Raw genomic sequence first — 21,549 nt, forward strand, 5'->3', positions numbered from 1 at the left:
AGAAAGTGATTGTGGAAATTACATTAGAAAATTATACAAGACAATTCAATTAGACTTCTGTTTTCTATCCCTAGGTTTAAAACTATGCCAAAAAACCACTCTTTTTTTATTCCCACAACATTCCTTCCACAGTGCCCTGAATTTGCATGCTCTTGCTATGAAACTTGTTTACTGGCAATGAAGTCTGCCTCCACAGTTGTCTTCTGATTGCACTCTTGGATGTCTTGGGTGAAGTAGGAACCTTCACACAGTAGTGGGAACTGTGGGATGTGCTGAAGGGAGAAATCTAAACACAGAAAACAAGATAACTCTGAGGTCCTGCAGTAGTAACAGTGCTTATTCCCTGCAACCTCATGCATTCTACTGACAATTATTAATGACATGCCATGCACATTTATTAACATTGTGCTGTTATAATGTATTAAGAATGAATTTTGGAAAAGAATTTATAGACATACCAGCTCTAATTTGAAGAGATTTTTAATGCAACTGGAAGATTATTCCTAGGTTTTCTGGTTTTAGCTTTTTTATAATTTCTTTATTATCCATTAAGCTCCCGGTTTATACTCAGTTTTCTTTACAAGTCTGCTAGCAACAGCATTCACCTATTTGTGTATGAAGACTTAAACACATATCTGTTATTCAAATAAGTCTTATTTATGGATTTTAAGCTGAAGTTAAATCAGTATGACTTCAGAGTGTTGAAAATCTTTATATATATAACCATACTTAGCAAAAATGTAATGGGAGTTATGAATTAAAGATAATTTATTTACAGGGATTGATTTTCAAATTAGATAAGGTAATAGGAAATGATTATTTTGAGAGGGCTTTTCCTATGGCCATGAGGCTATATTTATGCAAAATTATAAGAGGCCAAAGAATTAAAATCAGAACAACATATTTGCAGTTGAACAATGAGAACACATGGAGATCTGGGCCCAGCTTGTGGCTCTGAAATAGTTTTATTTTATGGTCTTGGTAACTCTTAGTATTTCTCTGCTTTATTTCATCTTCTTGAATTAATTAATCTTTCTTTCTCTCTCTTCATTTATTGTTTCTAAGTCTTCAGATCTGAGACATTAAGAAGATTATTATATGTGCTAATACAGACACTAAGGTTTAGAAATATCTCTGGGTCTGCACACAACTGCTTAGTCATTAACTACACAGTGTCTTCTTTTCATCTAACTGAATCATGTTAGCTCCAGTCCCTCAGCTATGTCAGTAAAAATGCAAATATGGCCAAATGGTGACTGAATTAACACCACAGTTTTTATTTCTTGCTTGATTATAATCCATATTATATTTCTTTATTTGATTTACTATCTGATTCACTGGGTACTTGTACCATCATAGTTCATGCAGTGGGTGGAAACACAGGACGGAAATGGAGCAACAACACTAAAACCCTATTTTCAGTCCAGGGGAAATAACAGTGAATAAATTTTAATTAAATTCTGTGTAACTCTAAACACAATTTTTAAAAAAGCTTCAATACCAACAGTACTTTGTTTTCACGGCAATTGTCTCAAAGTGCCATCACTAAGACTAGTTTAATGATTAAAAATAATTTCTGAATTAGAATGTGATCAAACCTGTTAAAATGAAGGCATTCACTCCTTTTGATTTCAGTGGTCTTTGGATTGTTTGGAATATTTTTAATTATGGCATATTTTGGGAGCACTAGAAACACCTGAGTCATCCTTTGTTTTGTTATCAACTGTCCCCTTCTTGCATCTGATTCCTTTTCAGTAACTACAGAATTGCTATCTTCAGCCTCAAGGAATAGTTTCAGCTAAAGCAATTTCCCTGCTTTTTCTGATTAGATGGTATCCAGTGTGCCACCCTGCATGCTCACTGCCACAGCATGGCAGGGCATTCAAAAGTGAAGTGTAACAGTGCTCTAGAAATTTAGCCCCACTTCTTTCTGTATCCTTTCTTTTGTAGTAGTAAAAAAAAAAAACCAAACCAAAAACAAACTAAATGGATCAGATGAACGGTTTCTTACAAATAGTACCCATTCTATTTTAAAATGAAACAATAATGATTAAAAAAATCCAAAAAGAAACACTTAGGATGTCCTCATCTGAATTCCAGTACAGCTGAAAAAGGAAAACAAACAAACAAACAAACAAAACCACAAAATAACACCTTGGGTTCATAACAGAAGATGATTGCTTAGACACTAGAGAAAACTAAAAAAAGCAGCTGAAGGAAAAAAAAAACGTGCATTAGCATTTCGGAATGCATATTAGCTCTGTTCTGAGATGCCATATGGGATAAAATATCTGTTATCCAACAAAAGGGATTAAAAATTAACAGTTCTCCTGAAGACTATAAGACTATAAACCTTTTTCCTAATTTTTTCTTTGTGTCTCCCACATTTTTGTCTGAAAACTGCAGTGAACTGAAGCAAAGAGTAAGAGCAGAAATTATTCCTGGTTTTTAAATTTTATGTCATTAGAGACTGAAACCTGAAAACTGGGTCTACTAATCCATGTGCAGTGAAGACTCTTAAGCTACTGAATGCAGTATTTTAGAACAGTGGCACAGGCACAAGAAGCTCCCATAAGAGTTCTAGTACATGTACACCCCATTTATCCTTTGGAATAAAGACTATTTTGGAAGAAAGGTGCTTTTCTATAGCTCATACTGAGATAGAGAAAGAGGAAAGAATCTATCTCTTCCAAGTTCCTGAGATTCAAAAGTTCAAATTCTTGGGATATCTGCTGTAACATTCCCTTTTGTGAGAGAGAAGGAACCTTAAGCTGCTGACTTCTTACTCCAAGTTAAAATAAAGATCCTTTTACCTTTAAAAAACTTTTGAGGCTCTCTTAATAATCTTGGTCTATTTAATTACTGTAATAAATTGAAGAAGATAAAATAAAAAAGGAAAAAAACCCAACCAAACTTTTGCTTTTTCATTAGTATCGAAAGTGCTTGTTCACAGCAGTGTAATTCAGATAAGCATCTGGCCCACAAACTATGCTGGCACAGACAAAGGTTTGTTTCCTTTTTTAAAGACTAGGAATTTTTCCAAGATGTCCTGACTACTGGGAGCAGAACGTCTGACCAAAGTATGCTCACCAGATGGTAGATGTTTCCATGTGGGTAAATATTTAAAAAGTTTTAAATCTATGCAAACTGTGAAGTAAGGGTGGGAAAGGTTTGCTGTTGTTTTTCAATTTTAGCTGCCTCTGCAACTCATAAATGCAAGAAGAAAAAAAAAACCCAAACCACAAAACAAAGCTAATTTGAGTGGGAAAAAAGATAAATATCTTGTATCTTTTACTGGATATAACATCTCTTTCATGAATAATTTCAGAAACTTTAGAGTTGAAATCTTTCGGTTTATTTTTTTTTCTTTTATTTCCTTAACATCTTTATTGCTTTGCTATTCAAAAAAAACTTTTCTGCTCTGAAATGTGTTAGCTCCACTAAAAATGTCAAGCAAAATAGTTTTTACAGGGAAGGAAATGTGGAAAAAAAAACCCGAAAAAAGTCAGTTTTAAGGGCCAGCTGAAGTTTTTGTACAACCAACTCCTTGCCACCATTCTTGCCTGCTGGGCAGGAGCAGAGGGCAGCGTGGGGCAATGCCTCTGGCATGCAAGGTCCTCATTCTCTCAGAATAGTTAAAATACTGATGGATGCACATTTAGCAAAGACACTGCATTGAGCAATGGATTTGCTGATCACTTTTCTTCTGGCTGCACTGCTGGGTTTGTAACTTTAAGCAAAGTGAGGAGAGGGGAATACCACAAAAGCTGGCTGGTGGTAAGGTTTAAACCACTCCAGCTGTCGGCTGGCTGGGTGCGAGTCGCAGACCTATGGTACTATAATGCATGCCCAAGCAGTCCTCTAGGTGATGTAGCATGCCAATTTTGACTCCAGTACCCAATCTCAGCAGGAGCAGACACCTCTCTAACTTAAACATCTGCAAATATGTTTGCTGGGTTAGTAATTTTTCCCAGATTTAAAACCACATAGACAGCTAGAGGGTACATTGACACCGCACGGTGTAGCTCAACCAGAAAGCAAACTGGCTTACATGACAAAAGATTTATAGCTGGAGTAGTGAAGAAGTGCAAAATTAGTAGAAAATTTCCAACTAAGTGTGGTGAGCTTCAGATCACGTATCCACAGAGGCACATGAAACAGAAGAAATGTCACAGTCAAAAGGCAGGGCAGTAGAAGAAAATGTTCTTTAGCTTTCCTTGTATTGAACTTTAAATAGCTAAGACAGCTTCTAAGTCTCTCTCATGATCCCCTCTCTACCTGAAACCTATTGCCTTTCTGTTTGTGTTTTCACTGTGTGAGCATGTGCCTGCAGTAAGCAAGTGAAAAATCTGGATATGAAGAAAGTGATGACAGACATAGGTGATGCAGAAATGCAACCAGTTTTTCTCCCCTTTCACTACTCAGGAAAGCTATGTCTGTGAAGGCAAATAAATAAAAATAAATATTAGCCAAAATTATCAAAACAATGAGAAACATTAACCAGAATTTTACAATACTTTTTCTTTAGGACAGGCAGCAAGATACATGTTCAATCTTTAATAAGCATAAAAAAGTAAATGTTGACTAACTAAATGCATACAAACCTGGTGGGGATCTGACCATGAAGCAGAGCTGAAGAAATATGATTTCTTACTGCTGGCAGAAGAAATGGGAGTGTGGGAAATGGAATTTTTCCAATAATATGGTCTTAGATGGGCATTTTTTTAATCACAGAGTCCTGAAACAAAGATATTCTATGTTTCTTTAGAACAGATAAATGCTTAAATATACCTTTATGGCTTACATACCTTTTATCAAATATGATATTATGAAAACCATTGATTTCAGTTTCATACCAGATTACACATATGACTCCTATTGCCTTGTTCTATAACCTTTATGCTAAAGCTATTGAAAAGAAAAAATATATTTCTTCAGTTTAAAACAAAAAAAAAAGAGCTTTCAAATAGAACAAATCAAGAAAAAATGTTACCAATAGTTTGCGGACAAGGTAAGTACAATATTTATAATCAATATTCAAGAAAAGTAACATCTGTTCACAAAACAACTCAGCAAGTCATATAACTCAAGAGATTATATTTTATGGAATTGGCTTAGTATCAGAAGAAAGAGTGATTAACTGTACAAAAGTTAATGTCCAAATTATTTCTGGCACACTGGTTTCTCTCCTTAGCCAGAAAGTTTAACTTCTTTGGTACAAAAGACAGCTGTGAATGTGGGGGTCCGAAACATTTTTATTAATGCACTTATGTACTACCTGATTTTTTCTTTGTTTGTTTTTGTGTGAGGAGCAGTTAACACAAATATGCTTGAGTAAACATATTTTCTACTTTGCATGAACATATTGCATATCACACTTCGAATGTTTAAAAAAATAAATATGGACCTTTGAAAAAATTTGTTGTCTGTGTTGTGTCATTTATGCCCTAAAAGTTAAGAATTTCTGCATAATTAAAACTATCCCTTCCCAAAAGAAAACTATGAGTGCGCAGATGGGAGTGAGTTGACATATTGGAAAGAAGAAGCCCCTCATGTTGATTTTAATGTATAATTTTGAGGCAGAGAAGAGAGGAAGCATAGGGAAGAAATTGCATCTTTGAAAGTTAGCAGAAAACCACTAGAGAGAAGACCTGTTTGGGATATTTTTTCCCCCTTCCTTGAACGTTGCTTTTCAACTTTCTGGAAGAGAGAAACCTGGCTCATTTTGCAAATGCGAAACCAGGCTGCTGCCAGGAATCATTTGCAGGAGTGATTAACAAGACCTGTTTGCTTTAGGAGATTTTCATGGAGGTAAAATGGTATGCATATAATTTTGACACAATCAGATAGTGCACTGTTAGAGTTATATGGCAAAAAAAAAAGGAAAATAAATAGTCCTTCTCTTTTAAAAGGGTGTCTCATTAGAGCATGCTTATTGTCTTCTCAGCAGATGTGGCATTTAAATGTAGTGAGCTATGGCCAAATGCAGGAAGTAATTCTGAGAAATAAATGCCAGTAACCATCCCAGTTTCCTGAATGGAGGTAAAAGTGGTTTGGCAATATTCACCCAAGAAGATGTTCATTTATGCAGTATTGAAATTAAAGAGAAAAGAAGGGACCGGGTGTGTGTGCTGGTGAAAGTGTAACATGAAAATAGAATAGACTCTAAAGTTGAAAATGAACTGAAAAATCCCAGGTGGCATCAGCACACAGAAAGGGACTTTAAGTAGCAGCAAAGGCTGGTGTAAAGGTTTAACTTACACCTTTAGATCTCTGCTCTTAGTGGTGCCAGGTATACTGAAGAAAAAAAAGCCAGAATATTTTAAACTGTTGCTCCAGACTGAAGTCTGGCAAAAGTAAACCCAACATTAATGGATAAATAGCAAGAAAGAAGGAAGGCAGCTATTTAACTGCCTGAACAGAGGAAATGAACATTAGCTTTTGATGTTCAGCTTCACTTGTTAAATGTGAAACTCTTACATAAGCCCAGAAAAGGCCTGGCAAAGGGTTTAATTAGCAATATAATACTACTTAAAGTACTTTCAAGTTCTACATGGAATTTTAAGAGCCTTTTTACAACTATCAGAGCAAAGTGGAATTTTATTTGAGAACTAGTAGTAGGTAGCATGACAGTTGGAAAATATCTAGAAATGTGGCTGAAAAATAGTCTAATATCTGCCCAGTTGCCAATTCAATTTCATGCCAATTTAACAACAAACTACTATTATGGAAATGTTATTGAAATTAATCTTTCTCTGTACTTAATTTCATTGTTAAACCAACATGTAATAAATAATTCTTTGGATCGAGGTGGAGATTCATATTCATTTTTTTAAAGCTCAACAAATTATTCTCATTGCAAGATAGTATTTGTGAGGAAGATAGTGAACATCCCTTCTGGGAAAAATTGTATTGCTGATAGGAAATTATCTGTAAAGGTTACTGTGTATCATGTGATTTTATCAAGGTTTATATGTATTATATGTAATCATACAAAAATAAATCTCCTGTATCTCTAATTATTTAGGAGATGAATGCACAGGACAAACCTATTGCATGGCCTCCCATCATCATCAGTAGAAGGAATCAGATCTTAGACAAGGGTTGTACAAGTGGGATGACTTTGGACATGCTCCTCTTTCTCTTCTTTTACAGCAAAAGCAGCAACAGAGCCTTGGTTTACATGACTGATTGTTCTGCAGAAGGGCATGAATACCTAGGTGACACAGAATGTATTTGCTGTGGCAAAAGTAGTAAAAGAGGCAAGGTATGGGAAAATGCCATCTGAAAATACCAAAATACACCTATTTGGATAATATCTTAATTTCCGTCTTTCAGGATGTCTAAAACTAAAATAAAAAGAAAAGACAAATATTTCTATATGCATATATATATATTATTATTTTGCAAAATCACCCTTTCAGTTTTCTCTGATATATAGGTCAATACAGCTTTGATTAAAGAGAGTAGAAAATTCATAATTTTTGTCTCCAAGGACTAAGGATTGAAAAACAAAGATTAAGCCCCTTGTTTTGCTTTATCTGAAAAGCTGATGGAGTGGTGGAGATGCTCGAATTAATTTGTCTTTGTATATAGCATATGACATAAAAATCATTGAATTTGTTTTCATTATAATACATCTGTATTTTCCACTTCTTTTTATAAAACATTACACTTTACCATTTGAAGATGTGATGCTGCTAGAGATCATGACACATGATCTACATTACTACTCATAATTTAATACTTACTTAAATGTAGCCTAACGGATCTGCAAATTTAACCAGAGAGCAGTAAGAACTATCATTTCCATCAGGTTCTCTGAAATGCTTCACAATGAAAGCTGATGTAATCTGCAGTTTTTAAGACAGTTAACTATGGGGTTTGTTACTTCAATAAGTTTCCAGAATGAAATCTTCTCTAAGGTGTCACAGTTTGCTCTTTATTTAACTTTTAATAATTCAACAATGAACAAGTTCCCAAAGTCCTTTTATAAAAGCGAAAACATTAGTGTCTAACACAAGGGAATACTGAGCAGAGAGTAAAACAGAGCACCATGTTAGAAGATTGATCTAAAAATATGTTTGTATAGAACCTTAGTGAATTACCCTTATCATAGTAGTTATCTTAAGTATTCTAAAACTGGTTTTCCTGAAAATTGTCATGTCCTGGGTTTGTTTATTCTTCAGTAAGGGCTCCTTTCTTTTAATTTGCAGTGAATAGTATTTTACTTCCCAAGAATTCCCTATTTTATACAGTGAGGAATCCTAAAGAATGATAATGGGAACAGTATATGTAGGTAAGTTCAGAAGAGATCCATCACTGTCCAGACCACAGAGCAATATTTCCAGTATTTGTGGAAACTACTGGTGTCTCAGTCTCACTTCAGTGCCTGGTAATGTTATGATGTGATGATTATTCAGGTGAAAAACACCTGAAAGACAACTCAGTCATATGGTCACCAACTGTATAAATGTCTGATTAAATATTTTCCTTGCGGAAGACAATCACTTTTCCTAGCACATGAAAAAGCCATGTCTTCAATTATATCTTTTTGAAATATGCCTGAAAACCAGTTACCACTGATTTTATGGCTTCTTTTTTTAATTTTTTTCTTCCAAAATCTAGTAACCTTTTTCATGTGAATGAGGTGGATAAAATATGCATTCAATGAAGGAGAAGATGGATGCCCTACAGTGAGTGCTCAAAACATTAGATTTCACAACTGAATTCTAGACTCTCCTGGAATAAGTATATTGTTAACAATTTTTTCCAAGTCAGCTCAAATTCAACAGTAAGAATGGTGCATGCCTCTCATTCTTAGCACTTACCAGTATCCACAGCCAAGGAAAGCTCTCTCTGAGAGCATTTGTGGGTTTGATCTCCTAAGACTGGTAACAACCAGATGGGAGATCTTGCTGCTAAGCCATTATGCTAAAGATGAGACTCATTACTAATGTTATTTTGAAAAGGAAAGCAGTTTTGTTCAGCTTGTAATTCAAAAATACCATTTAAATTACTTTGGCTTTTGTTGAGACCATTTAATTTGTACTAACCATTCACATTATCTATGGTTTTGATTACAAGAGTATTTGAAATCTTGAGACTGAGTGCATTTTCAATTCTAATTTAGAAGATTGCTTCAGACATACTGCATTTCTGAATAAAAGTAACCTAGTGATATTTGTTTTGGCCTTAAGAGTTAAGGATCAAGGAAAGTTAATGAATTAAAAATTAACAGTCAAATGATCAAGTGAATTCAGAGGAGAGCCACAAAGATGATCAGAGGGCTGGAGCACCTCTGCTGTGAGCAAAGGCTCAGAGAGTTGGGGTTGTTCAGCTGCAGAAGAGAAGGCTCTGTAGAGACTTTATAACACATTATAGTATTAAAGGGAGCCTACAAGAGAGATGGAGAGGGACTTTTTTACCAGGACATGTAGTGGCAGGACAAGGGGGAATGGCTTGAAGCTGAAGGAGAGTAGGTTTAGAATAGTTCTTGGGAAGAAATTCTTTACTGCGATGACAAAGAGGCACTGGAACAAGTTGCCTGAAGGAGTTGTGGATGCTCCATCCCTGGAGGTGTTCAGTACTGGTCTGGATGGGGTTCTGTGCAACCTGGTCTAGTGGAAGACATCCCTCTCCATAGCAGGGGGTTGGAACTAGATGATCTGTTGGGTCTTTTTAAACCCAAACCATTCTGATTTTATAAAAGGAAAAATAGAAGAATGACAGCTTATTAAAAAAAAAGGGATTGATAAATAACTAATTACCAACTAATTATTTTTGAAACATAGAATATCAATATTAAAAAGCAAGTCCTTCATAAGTATTTATAATAATTTAAGATTAGCATGTATTGGATTTTTTTTTTAAAAAAGGGTTTTATTTTCCTTTTCAAGTCAAACATGTATGGCACTTTTAATTTATTTTATTGAATATACATATATAAAAAGCAGAGATTTAGGTGTATATTAAGGAAAAAGAAACAAAGACTTTCTTTGAGAAAAAGATGTTTTTCTGAATTATGTAGAAGCATATATTTGACAATGTACCTCACCTCTGTATTGGGTGATTTGCCAAACCTGGATCTGATTTTATCCAGATTTATGAACCAGGAAAATCAATTGCATTGATGTTTTTTGTAGATTTTAAACATAATTTATCCTTCTGAAATATACTTGTTAGGTTTGTATGTATTCATCCAGTAGCTAGTTCACTCTTTGTCAGCGCAAGCGTTCTTGAAATTTAATTCTTGCCTTCCGGGTTTAACCAAATCCCCTAGATGCAATCAGATGATAACCATAATATTCATGAGATTGACAGTACAATGTTCATCTCTGTCACACTTGCTACTCATGTATTTCTTAGTGTGTCTACTCAGACAATCTAGGGAATTTCTTAGAGGAAAAACCTCCACAGATTCTGTTAATATAAATGTATACATATAGTACTAATCATATGCTATACAGCCTCCCTGTGTGATGCACTAGAAGCCCAGAGCTAACACTGAAGTCATACGGACTGGGGGAACTTTTCTGCTTATTGTCTAACGTCAGGAAAAATATGTTTATAGTAAATAATCAGAGGCAGTGGGAAGATGTCTACAAGACTAACACAATCAGAATTAGAAAACTTAAAAAATCCCAAAACCAAAACACTCCAAAAAATCCCCAATTCAGAAACATATTAATTTCTCATTGAATGAGGATTCTTCACTTTGTGTGTCTTCTATTGACTATGGATCACCCAGGACAGAATGGAGATTACATTCAGACCGAATTGATTAACCCGGTACACTTTGCATTTGTATCATACATGAACTGGACATGTAGATATGGAAGGCATGACAATCCTTAGAAACCATGCTGTAGTATTCATCTATGTGCAAATCTCTCAGGGGGAGTTCTCCATTTCATGAAGGAACAGAAAATGTTGAAGCTGAGATCTGTTTAGAGGCCTGTCTAAGAGAGCAGTGCTGCCCTTGAAGTACCTGGGTTTGATAGTGACATTGGTACTCAAGCAGAAGGCTTGCTTAGTGTGAGTTGAAAAAGTAAGGAGAGTAAATTGGTCCCTTAAGTAATATAGAATCCAAGCAGTGCTCGTTTCAGCGAAAAGACCCAGGAAAAAGAACAAAGGATATTTGTTGAGACAGAATAACAGATGCAATTATCTATTTTTTACATAATTGTCATGTCAGATTTATAATTTTATACATTCCCTTTTGACAAGAAGTTGCAGTGACTAGCCACATTATTTTCTTACAGTGCTCAGAAGTAAACTGCCAGTTTCAGGACAGATTTCCTTGTCACAATTGCCTGGAAAAGAAACACATTACCAACTACAGTACAAACGCATACTACCATAAGATTTTAAATTTTTATGTGCATAAAGTGCAATCCAATTTCTTTTCACAACATACTGGTCATAGATTTAAAGTTTTTGGCAATTATAAGATGGGTTTTTTTTTTGTTCTGTATTGTCCACAGGATCTCTCTTACAGAGAAATAATAATAAAAAAGGGTTTAAAGATCTCAAGAGAGGTTTGAGAATTTTTTGTATTCTATAAAATTCAAAATTTTCAACAAATAAATGTTTGCATATTGCCTGACCAAACTGGTAAAAAATAAATTGCTTTACTTGTTATTTCCCCACATTTTCTGTGTCTCTAGTGAAGAGCTGGAAATGTCTGTATTTCTGGGGAATGGCACCAGGTGTGACCCAGCTGGTTGTATGCACTCTTTACCTTCCCATGTGTCCTTGCTTTATGGATTTGGTGTTTGAGAAGTCCAGACACTAATGCTCCTAATGATCAGCCATTCTTTTTGACTTTTAGTAACAAGTATTCTCATGCAGTTAATATCAAACAGAACTTTGTGCTCTACATCTGTTATTTCAAAATTCCCATTTTTGAACTCCCCTAGTCTCAAGTAAGTAGTACATTGTCTCCCTTTTTTACTGCCTACAATCTTTTCACCTACTTCCAGGGCCCCATGATGTAAAATGTCATTTTGCCGATCTTCAGTTCCAGTGACAACTTTAATTTTACTGATTTTAATGGGCTTTTCAAATACAATCCCATAGAAGTCTCCAGTAGAAGGAGCTTTGCCCCAGAAGTACTCATCAATGCTGCTGTAAGCCTTGCTTGCCTCATAGTTTTCAAATACATTCATATTGGTGTGCAAGTTTGCAGGTGGGTTGTCAGGAATATCAAATGATTCCTCTTCAAAATCATCATCCTTTAACTTGTTTTCAGCTCCTTTGTAAGATGAGTAGTACCCCATGTGCTGGAACAGAGATGGCTTAAAACGTATCACTTCCTTTTGAGCTAACAGCCCACGAAAGTGGATGAGCAGCCAATCACAAGGCATTTCTTGGTAAAACATCAACAGAAAATGGGCCAGGCGTGGTAGGTCATGAGAATGGTAAAGCTTTCCAATGTACCCCAGCTTGGAAAATTCCAAAGTCACCCAGTAGGATCCTTCTCGTGAGGTAACTACTTTCTTAACAGCAGTCAAAAAATTCTTTGAGCAGCGAACGTCGTCTTCTAGCATCACATAATAGTCAGAAAGATTAGCACAAAAGTTTAGAAGGAAAGCATAATCTACATTTTGTTTTGATCGAAACTTCACACGGTCCTCTGGGTCATTGTAATTCCTCTTAAGGCCATCCAGTACAGGATAGTAATCCTCAGGGACGTGAATAACGATTAATCTGCCCGCAATTATATGATGTGCAAACTTCTGTGAAATATCCTGGACCATCCCTTCACACCAGGCTGAGTCAAAATCTGCCAGCTGTACTACCACTGCAATTTCTTTGAGTTCCTCATAGCTTGACTGCTCAAATATGGACTTGATGGTCTCAAGTAAGTAATTTCCCTTTTTCCGTTTTACAGAGGATAGTCCAATTGTAAGATACCCTGTACGAAAGACAAATCAAACAAAAACTGAGTATCTGATATTGGAAAAGATTTCATCACAAAGATATTCTCCAGAGCTGTGTTTATATTAAATAAACCTCGTAAATGGTGAAGACTGAGAAATTTGGTATGTGAACTAATTAAGTTGCATGCAATAAAGGACCTTTATTGCCTTTTCATTAAGAAGTATGATATTGCAAGCAAATAGACATATGGAGACTATTGTGTTAAACATTTTCTTGTTTACTGCCAGTAGTAGCACATTGTGGACAAATGCCAAAGCGATGTGTACATATATGCTTAGTAGACGAAACCACATATACAATGATAAGGCTGTAAATCTGCTAAAAGAAGGGGGATTATGGGGGGATTATGAGGGGCTTATTCACACCATATTTTGAAAGCAAGGAACTACTAAATGCAGCACTTTTATCTTTTTAAGCCCTCTAAATGTCTAGTTACATCTATGCATAACTTCACAGTTTTATGAATTTTGCATGGATAATTTTTTTCTCAGTGTGTTCATTTTCAGGTGAATTTGTCTAGTTTTTCCTTACTAGCAGTTTTTCTTCCAATCCTCTTTCAGGACTCATTGAGCATTTTACAGGGAACACCCTCTTGCAAGATGCAATTTAGGTACTATTTTAAAGTAGAAGAGAACTCCTCTCCTTGCTTGTACAAATAGTTTTTAATGCTGTTCATTCTTTCTAGACAGAGATATATCTTATAAGGGAAGAAATTTCATCTCTGCTGTTTTGTAGTCACTGTCATTTCATTTTTACCAGCATTCCAAATCAGGAGCTTTTTTTCAATATTTGCTAATATATCTCTATTTTTGTAACTTCTGATGTAAAAAAATGTCAAGGCTTCGTAATTGACAGGGCGTACTTAAGTTGAACCTACCCCAACTTTCTTAAAATATAGTTGTTTGTAAAAGACTGCTCTGATAGTGATTCAGGGTTTCCCTTGAGGTTTAAATCTGCTCAAAATGCAGTTGTACAGTGAAGTACAACCCCCAGGAGTCGTTTACACTGCCTACAGAGCCACAAAATTTTCAAATCTAATTTGAGCAAACTTTATAGCTTTCTATAACTCACACATTATTTTATTTTACTTTTTGGTCTTGGACTTCAGAGCCTTGTTTATATATGTGAAATGATTGATTTGGAACCCAAAGGACACCTGTCTACAGTCTAGGTAAGGCCATATTTCACTTTTAGAGAAAAATGTTGAACCATGTCTGAAATAGGAATAAGTAAATAGTCCATCGGCAGATGGCTGTGAGAAGAATCCTCGTTTACTGTCCCGATAATAGCACAATTCAGCTCCCTTGTTAGCACAGCTAAAGGAACAAGGAGGTCCATTTGCAGCTGCTGGGCCAGCAGGACAGTGGACCTGAAGGGTGTATCTATGCGATGTCAAGCGTACATAAAATTGGATTTACCACTTATATAGAGATTTACAGTATGGTCTCAGAGGGTGGTTGCAGAAAACCACCAGCATGTGCCTTGCTTCTGCTTTCTAAAGCATCTTCCTCTTGCCTGGGAGGAGATCCGCAGAAGTATGCTCACACAGACCACCCAGGGGATGCCTGCAGAATATCTACAAGTCAGGTAGTTGGTCAGAAGGTAATCACACTGTGGGGCTATCTCTGCTAGGTCCAGACTAGCAGCCACTCTAGACCAGCCTATGATAGCTGTGCCACTAACTCTCTTGAGATTGTCACCGCTTAACTCAGCCCCTCTTGCCTAGAAATACCACAGGGACTATATGGATTTCACCCCTTTTTAAATTACCTCATTTTGTAACATTCAAATTGAAGTTACTTACTTTTCCTTGGCAAAGGTGTGCCAGCTAGGTAGCGATAGGAAATGTTTATAGATCCTGAGAAATTAGACAAATCTTTAAAACTGTGAACATAACGCTCTGGGTTGAGCTGGTGCGTGGCTGTTTCTCTGATTATTTGCTTGTCCCCTTCCTATTAGCAGAAAAACAAAAGGAACAGAAAAGGGAGAGAGACAGAGAGAAACACATTTGTGAATGCCAGCTAGAGAGGAAACATGGACAGGCAGGTTTCCAAGAATAACATTTTTCACTGTCAGCTTTCGTGAAAGCATGTAGATGTCACCTCATTTATAAAAAACCAACCAAACAAAAAACCCCCAAACCAACAAGCATTACTGAATATCATACATTTTTCGCTACAGAAAATCTACCATAAGCCTTCAGATTACAGTAACAGGAAAAGAAAAAAAATACTTTGCATAAAACTCTGGAAAGGTAGAAAACTTTAAATTATTGGTTAACAAATACTGTGATATTCAAAAGAGGGATAAGAAAACATCAGTCAGAAATGGATAATTTTCCCAGATATAGAAGCAGGGGAGATTTAAAAAAAAATGTTTTCAGTGATTAAAAAATCCACCAAAACTGCTGCAAATGAAAGACAAATCCAGATCCTGGCACTGGCTCATTTTGTCATTTTTCTGAGTAGCTTTGACTCAGGTTTGTGATAAGAAGAAATGCATGTGAAGGGGCAGACAGCAAAATTTTCTCCGAATTTGGTGAACACTTTTTGATGGTATAGTCAAAAGGTACATTTATCACCCATGCCTCCTCTTCCTGCCTCCTTCTTCAGTTTTTTTCTTCCAAGAGGCTCCCCTAGTCAGAGTAAAGGCACAGAAGGGAAAGAATGGCTCCATCACTAGTGCCCTATCTATAAGGTCACTTGGGTCTCAGGGAAAATCTCTTCCTTAGTCCTTAAGAAAAGGGAAAATATCTAACAGGTGATGTAGACTGAATTTAAAAGTAGGAATGCTTATTTAATTTCCCTGGTTTGATTTTAGTCTGATGACAGGCACATGTATTTCTTCTGATATATGCAGTATGTTAATGCACTAAAACTTCCTGATCTGTCATTAAATGGGAGCATTGTGTGGTAATAGTACTACTGCTAACAAGAACAACCACAGACACAGTAAACAGCACTCATATTTAATGGCATAAATATTAAAAAATGTGTCAAAAGTATATTTTATAGCACAAAGAAATGTTTCTGTAAACTAATCTTACATTCATTTTAAGTTCATTGTTTTTCTTGCATAAAAGTAGTAAATAATCCGCTTCTGAGCTTAGTAAAGATCTTTGGCAGCCATCCAGGGACATCTACCTGCACTGTTATGCTATTCTGATCTGCAGCGTCTCTTGAGTAATTTCTTTCTAGTGCTTATGTGCCACTTTGCATTTGCTCATAAATTACGAGACGAAGTTTGATGATCAGATTCAAGATTAAAATGTAACTCAATGATCTAGGAAGAAAATACACCAAAACTCAAGGAGATTTTCCATGAAAAATGTCAGATGGAATAGGCAAAGGGCTGGTCCAAAACTTTCCTTTTTTCAAAACCCTTTCCTTAATATCAAAACATTGTGTCCAGAATGGGTTCCAGAATGGAGTAGCAAAATTCCTTGTTTCATAAGTTTCTGAAATGGAAACTTATTCTGCTGAGGTTTTGCTACACAAAATGTTTAGAAATAGACAATGTCAGAAGAAAATGTTTTGATTTTAACAAGCAAGATATTTAAACTGACCACAAAAATTTTCCCTTTTTTTTCCCCTCTTTAATAAATGCCTTTTGTGGCTAACATTTCTTTTTAATAGTTGTTATTTCATTCCTTTGTTGAATGACAGGCAAAACTGAAATCTGGATTTTTTCCAACGATTAAAATCTGTTTCTTCTATCTCTGACTACTATGTAGAGGTCAGTGAAGATGAAGAGTTTGATTAACTCTTCTTGGTTTTATTATCAAGCTTCTTCTGTAATGGTTTTGGCTTTCATCTCTTAACTAACCTCTAACTTACATTCCAGTGTTGGCTGGGAGTTTCATGTGGGTGCCATAGGATAATGTGCCAGGGTTCTCCACACTTTATTGAAGATACTCTGCTCTGCTAAGGATGCTGTGTCTACTACAATGGTGCTATTCTTTGCACAGTGCCCAAAATAGCGATTAGTATTCACAGAAGAGTGCAGAACACAAGCTTCACTTACCATTCACTTAGAGCTCTGAATAGGTATGAAACTCCCCTTGTGCATATTGTGATATCTGGTATATATTAGCTTAGTACCTCTTCAAGATACTTGATCAAATGTAGTTCATAGCTGCAGATGAAGCACCTTAAACTGCTTTTCTAATACACACATATCAGCACTGCATAACTGCATAACCTCTACCCAACATACTTCAGCTATTTTGCCACATGGGCCCTTACTTTCCATCTCTGCTACAAATGCCCTGCAAAAAACAGTGAAGGGATTCTCTGGACATGTGAGACTCTTTGAGCAAAACCAGAAAGTTTCTCTTCTCCCTTCTTAAGATTTGCCAAAATGAATCTCATTTTAATACTCTAACATTTTGAAAAAGACCACTTGTCTTACATCTGGTGCCAGAGACACCAGTCCCACAACCCCTTGCACAGCCTGCTGCCTGAGACTGGGAAGAACTCTGGGTCAGTTGTCTTCCTTCTACCAGTTGCCTTTAGAAGATAGTCCAGCAGGAGATTGGCTGCAATTCAAAGAGCTCTTGGGGCTCTGAGGACTTTCAGATTCTCATTCCCTGAGGGAAACTTGTTAGCCTGCTGTCCTCAAAAGCTTTCCCCAAGTTATATTTCTCCTCACCACAAATGCTGAAATTGCTCATCTTTTACATCAGCAGAGAAAACACCCCAGACATGGTGTGTTTGGAGCTGTCAGGAGGGTCAGGAAATTTGAAAATAAAACTAAATAAATAAGCTAAAAAGTCAACATCCTAACACACTTGAAAAACACTTGATGGACCATAAAGGTATCAAGAGACCTGGAAGAACTCTCAGGAGACTTGGCAAGAGACTTGGCTGAGAGCTACATGAATGTAAACATGCCAGAACTGTGATGAGAGAAGCAATGAAAGAGAATTTATAAAAGGGGGGGGGAGGGGGGGAAGAGCAAATTAAGAATTAGACATGGAGCCATCTGGGGAGCTGGCAAATAGGACGGGAAAAGATTTCAAAAACAAGCCAAGAGGAACACCATTAGCAGTGATAATAAAAGCACTTTCAGAAACATCTGGGGGACTTTGAAGCAATTAGTGAACAGAGAAGAAACATTAGGGAAAATGCCACTAGGAAAAAAAAATGTGATAAGCCAGGTCAAATTTAATCATAACCAAGAAATGCTAAATAAATAAAAGAGTGCAAAACCTTAGTGTTAGACAAAGAAATATGTCTGTAATGGAGTTACATGCTACAAGCATGGATTATCTTTTCAATGGCTAAAAAAAGTACTAACATAGTATTGATATTGTAAATATTTACAATAATTTTATAGTTACTGTTTAATTTTATAATTAAAATATTTTAAACTAAAATAATTAGGAATGTATATATGGTTCTGATAAATAATGTAAGTATTTTACTGCTTGTGTATTACACTTCTTGACATACTATTATGTTTCTTTTCAGATGCAAACGAGATCACAATTCACCGTTCAGAATATTGGAAAACCCATGCTGTCCCTGTTCAATTCAAGATAAAGACAGAACTATCTAATCATATCACAACATAACAAATCCAGTTTAGTCATTTTACTATTTGCAAGGTCTAGTTTTTCAGCCACCATGTTCTTTACTGGGCCCAGTCCAATCTCCAAAGAACTGGAAGTTCAATCCATTAATCAAGTCTCCAGGGCTTACTTGGCATTCAGCAGTGAAACACCCCTAGGTTACATATAAACGGTAGAGTTATGTTCTGTTGTTGGTAGCTTATTTGTTGAAATTCCTAACATCAATATTTGCATTTTTTTTTCAAAATCATAAACTTACATTAGGTTTCATTTATGTCTAATTGTTAATGCTGTAGCACTGAACCTGTCAGACTCAAATCTAAGTAATTTTTTTATTTATATCTAAATTACAAAATGTAAGAAAAACACAAACTAAACCCACTAAAATGAAATTATTTATGCAAGGAGCTTAAAGTAGATGGAATGGGTGTACATTTTCTTTTATAATTTTATTTCTATAATAGCTTTTAATGCAGTATTCAGCGGTGAGATTTGCAGTGTATACTGAAAAACGAGCTCTCAGCTCACACAAATAGTTCAGCTGTAGTTTATCTCCAACATTAAAATTAAGGGAAATCCAGAAGTATGGAGAATACAGAGGATATTTTGCCTCAAAGGACACCTCATGGAGATATCTTCATGTTTTACTACATTCATTATCTCCCATACTTCCAACAAACAGTGAGATATTTACTTCTGTGAAAAGGACAGTTAGGGTCTAACTGATGCACACTGTCTGCAGTATATATTAAGAAGATGGTTTCATCATAAAGGACACACTTGGAGGATACTTCACTGCTAATGGTACCCCAACAGGGGAAATTGAAAGAATTATGAAATTTACTGTTTCACTAGGGTGTATCCTGTTTGTTTTTCCAGGATCACTTAACAACTTACCAAAACATAACCATCTTCAATGTATAAGTTCATGAACAGCAAGCAAACAACAAGGATTCCTAAGAATGACACTGCTGATCGTTTCCGCAAGCATCTCATTTTATCAAAATATTTCAAGTTGTGTCTCGTGAAGAACTGCATACTGTCACCTAGGAAAAAAATCACAGTATTACAAGAGTGTTCCACCTGATAATCATGATAACAACTAAACTTGCCTTCAGATGTATCAAATCCCTTCAAACATACATAGACTACACTTTCAGGCAGAATTAATTTCATTTAATTGTTGTCATCCTCAGGATCAATATACAATCTTAACTATAAACTTTTTTTGTGTGTCAGAAAGGAAAAAACACATACCCTCTGTCGCACCCATTTTAGGGTGGGCTTATGATGTCACTGTGGCAGGAGTGCATCAACAGTTTAGTTTGCTATGCTTAACTGTCAGATCCCAACTTGGTGGCTAGAGATGATGCTGTGCATTGTTTCCCTATGTACCTGTGTATCCTCCCAAAGACAGGTCAGGCGAACAGGCAAGGACAAAGTTATTGCATGACTAAGTGTTGTTACCTATAGAAGAATTCTGTATACCAGAGCTTCCAGGCACATGTACCTTCCTTGAAGTGAAAAAGCAGTAGCAAGACTGTTCAACATCCCATAGCCTTGGGCCTCTGTACTAGGATGGAAAAACTCTCAGTGGAGGTATCATTTCCATCTTCAGAGGAAAGGTGGGTGTCTGCCTTAGACCAGACACGTCTAAGCAGAGTATTGGGAAATCCTTACCAACCCTATTAGATAAATCAAATAAGGGTGGCATAGAGAAGGGTGGCACAGAGAAGCCATTCAGCACTTCTGTTCAAGATCAAGACAGAGGACTATCTAGTCATATCACAATGTTGCATATTCATTTTAGTCACTTTAAAACAAAATGAATGCTGTCTTGTCTACCAAATTGTAAACACTAACCTTAGCACTAACATGTAGGACTGCATGTGTTTGAACAAGATTTGGCCACAAACTAAAGATCTCACTGCTCAAACTCAGGGATTATTAGCAAAATAATGCATTATAAGATTATTGTTTATATTCTTACTCATATTTTGACAATTTTCCATAGCAATTCATGATTCTTCCATCAGATTTAATATACAGAAGTTATATACAAACGGAGACTTTAAAGCCAGCCTGTGTGAAATAGTTAAAAGCACTACACATGCAATGGTTAAACCCCGCATTTAAATACCTTCATTTTTGAAGTGTTGAACATCTACACTGATACAAAATCGGCCATATTAGGAGTTTCATAAATGATTTGTCATGTCATATAGAAAATTTTCTGTCCTAATAACAGAGCAAATAACAAGCAAAAAATTCAATATATATTTGTTTTGCCAAACTGAATAAACATATTTAACAGTATAAAATATGAGTCCATTAGACTTTGGAGAACCAGGAGGTAAATATATCAAATATTAGTAATACAAATGTTTAACTGCTAGGAATCTATATGAACTGCAGTAAATGGAGGCTGGTTGTACACAGAATGTTTTTATATTCACTATGTTGAGAATAAAACCGATTTACAGGTTGCATGAAGAAAGAAAAAGGAATCAGTAACAATATAGATTTTTGTCTGTCTTTATTTGGGATGGGCTGAATTACAGAAGCCAGATTATTCTGAAGATGAAAACCCCAGTTTAGATATTATTTTAAGACACATAGAGGATTTCCTTTTTCTTAGTATCTAAGGACATTGAAAATAAACCTCAGGAAGGAGCTTTTAAGGACATGAATTTCCAAACACTAGGCCTCCCTATACCCCTGCAACTCCTTGTGACAACACTGTGGTTGCTAGTTATCCGTGGATTCCAGCAGGGTGTTGTGGAAATGAAAGGTTGCCCCTGTTTTAGAAAAGACTGTGTTACAACTACAATTTGGGTTTCATTTTTGTTTATTTCCCTGCCACCTCCCACCCCCTCTCTTCTCCCCTGCCCTCTCCCTTCTTCTTCTCACAGTACAATTACTGATTTTCAAACCACTACACTCTTTTAAAAAACAATCAGAGGATCATTGGATGAATTAAATACTGACACTTCTCAGACAGAGGCATTAACTATCCTGACTATTGAAAATGG

The 21,549-nt window shown here is 35.9% G+C and overlaps 1 protein-coding gene across 9 annotated transcripts in view; it reads right to left on the reverse strand.

Annotated features, from left to right (window-relative positions):
* Positions 1-9,958: 9,958 nt before the first annotated feature.
* Positions 9,959-21,549, reverse strand: part of MGAT4C (MGAT4 family member C) — a 333,638-nt gene continuing 322,047 nt past the window's right edge. For 8 of the 9 annotated variants that reach the window (XM_019279763.3, XM_010413780.4, XM_010413784.4 and 5 more), the window contains 3 exons: positions 19,415-19,563; positions 14,750-14,897; positions 9,959-12,919 (listed from right to left, as the gene is read on the reverse strand). In XM_019279763.3, coding sequence (XP_019135308.1) covers positions 11,763-12,919; positions 14,750-14,897; positions 19,415-19,555 — 1,446 coding nt within the window. In that variant the 5' untranslated portion in view covers positions 19,556-19,563 and the 3' untranslated portion in view covers positions 9,959-11,762. Of the gene's footprint in view, positions 12,920-14,749; positions 14,898-19,414; positions 19,564-20,657; positions 20,756-21,549 lie in introns of all 9 variants that reach the window. The other variant, XM_010413782.4, reaches the window with a different exon arrangement.

This window comes from Corvus cornix, chromosome 1A (assembly GCF_000738735.6).
Source record: "Corvus cornix cornix isolate S_Up_H32 chromosome 1A, ASM73873v5, whole genome shotgun sequence".
Classification (NCBI taxonomy): Eukaryota; Metazoa; Chordata; class Aves; order Passeriformes; family Corvidae; genus Corvus; species Corvus cornix.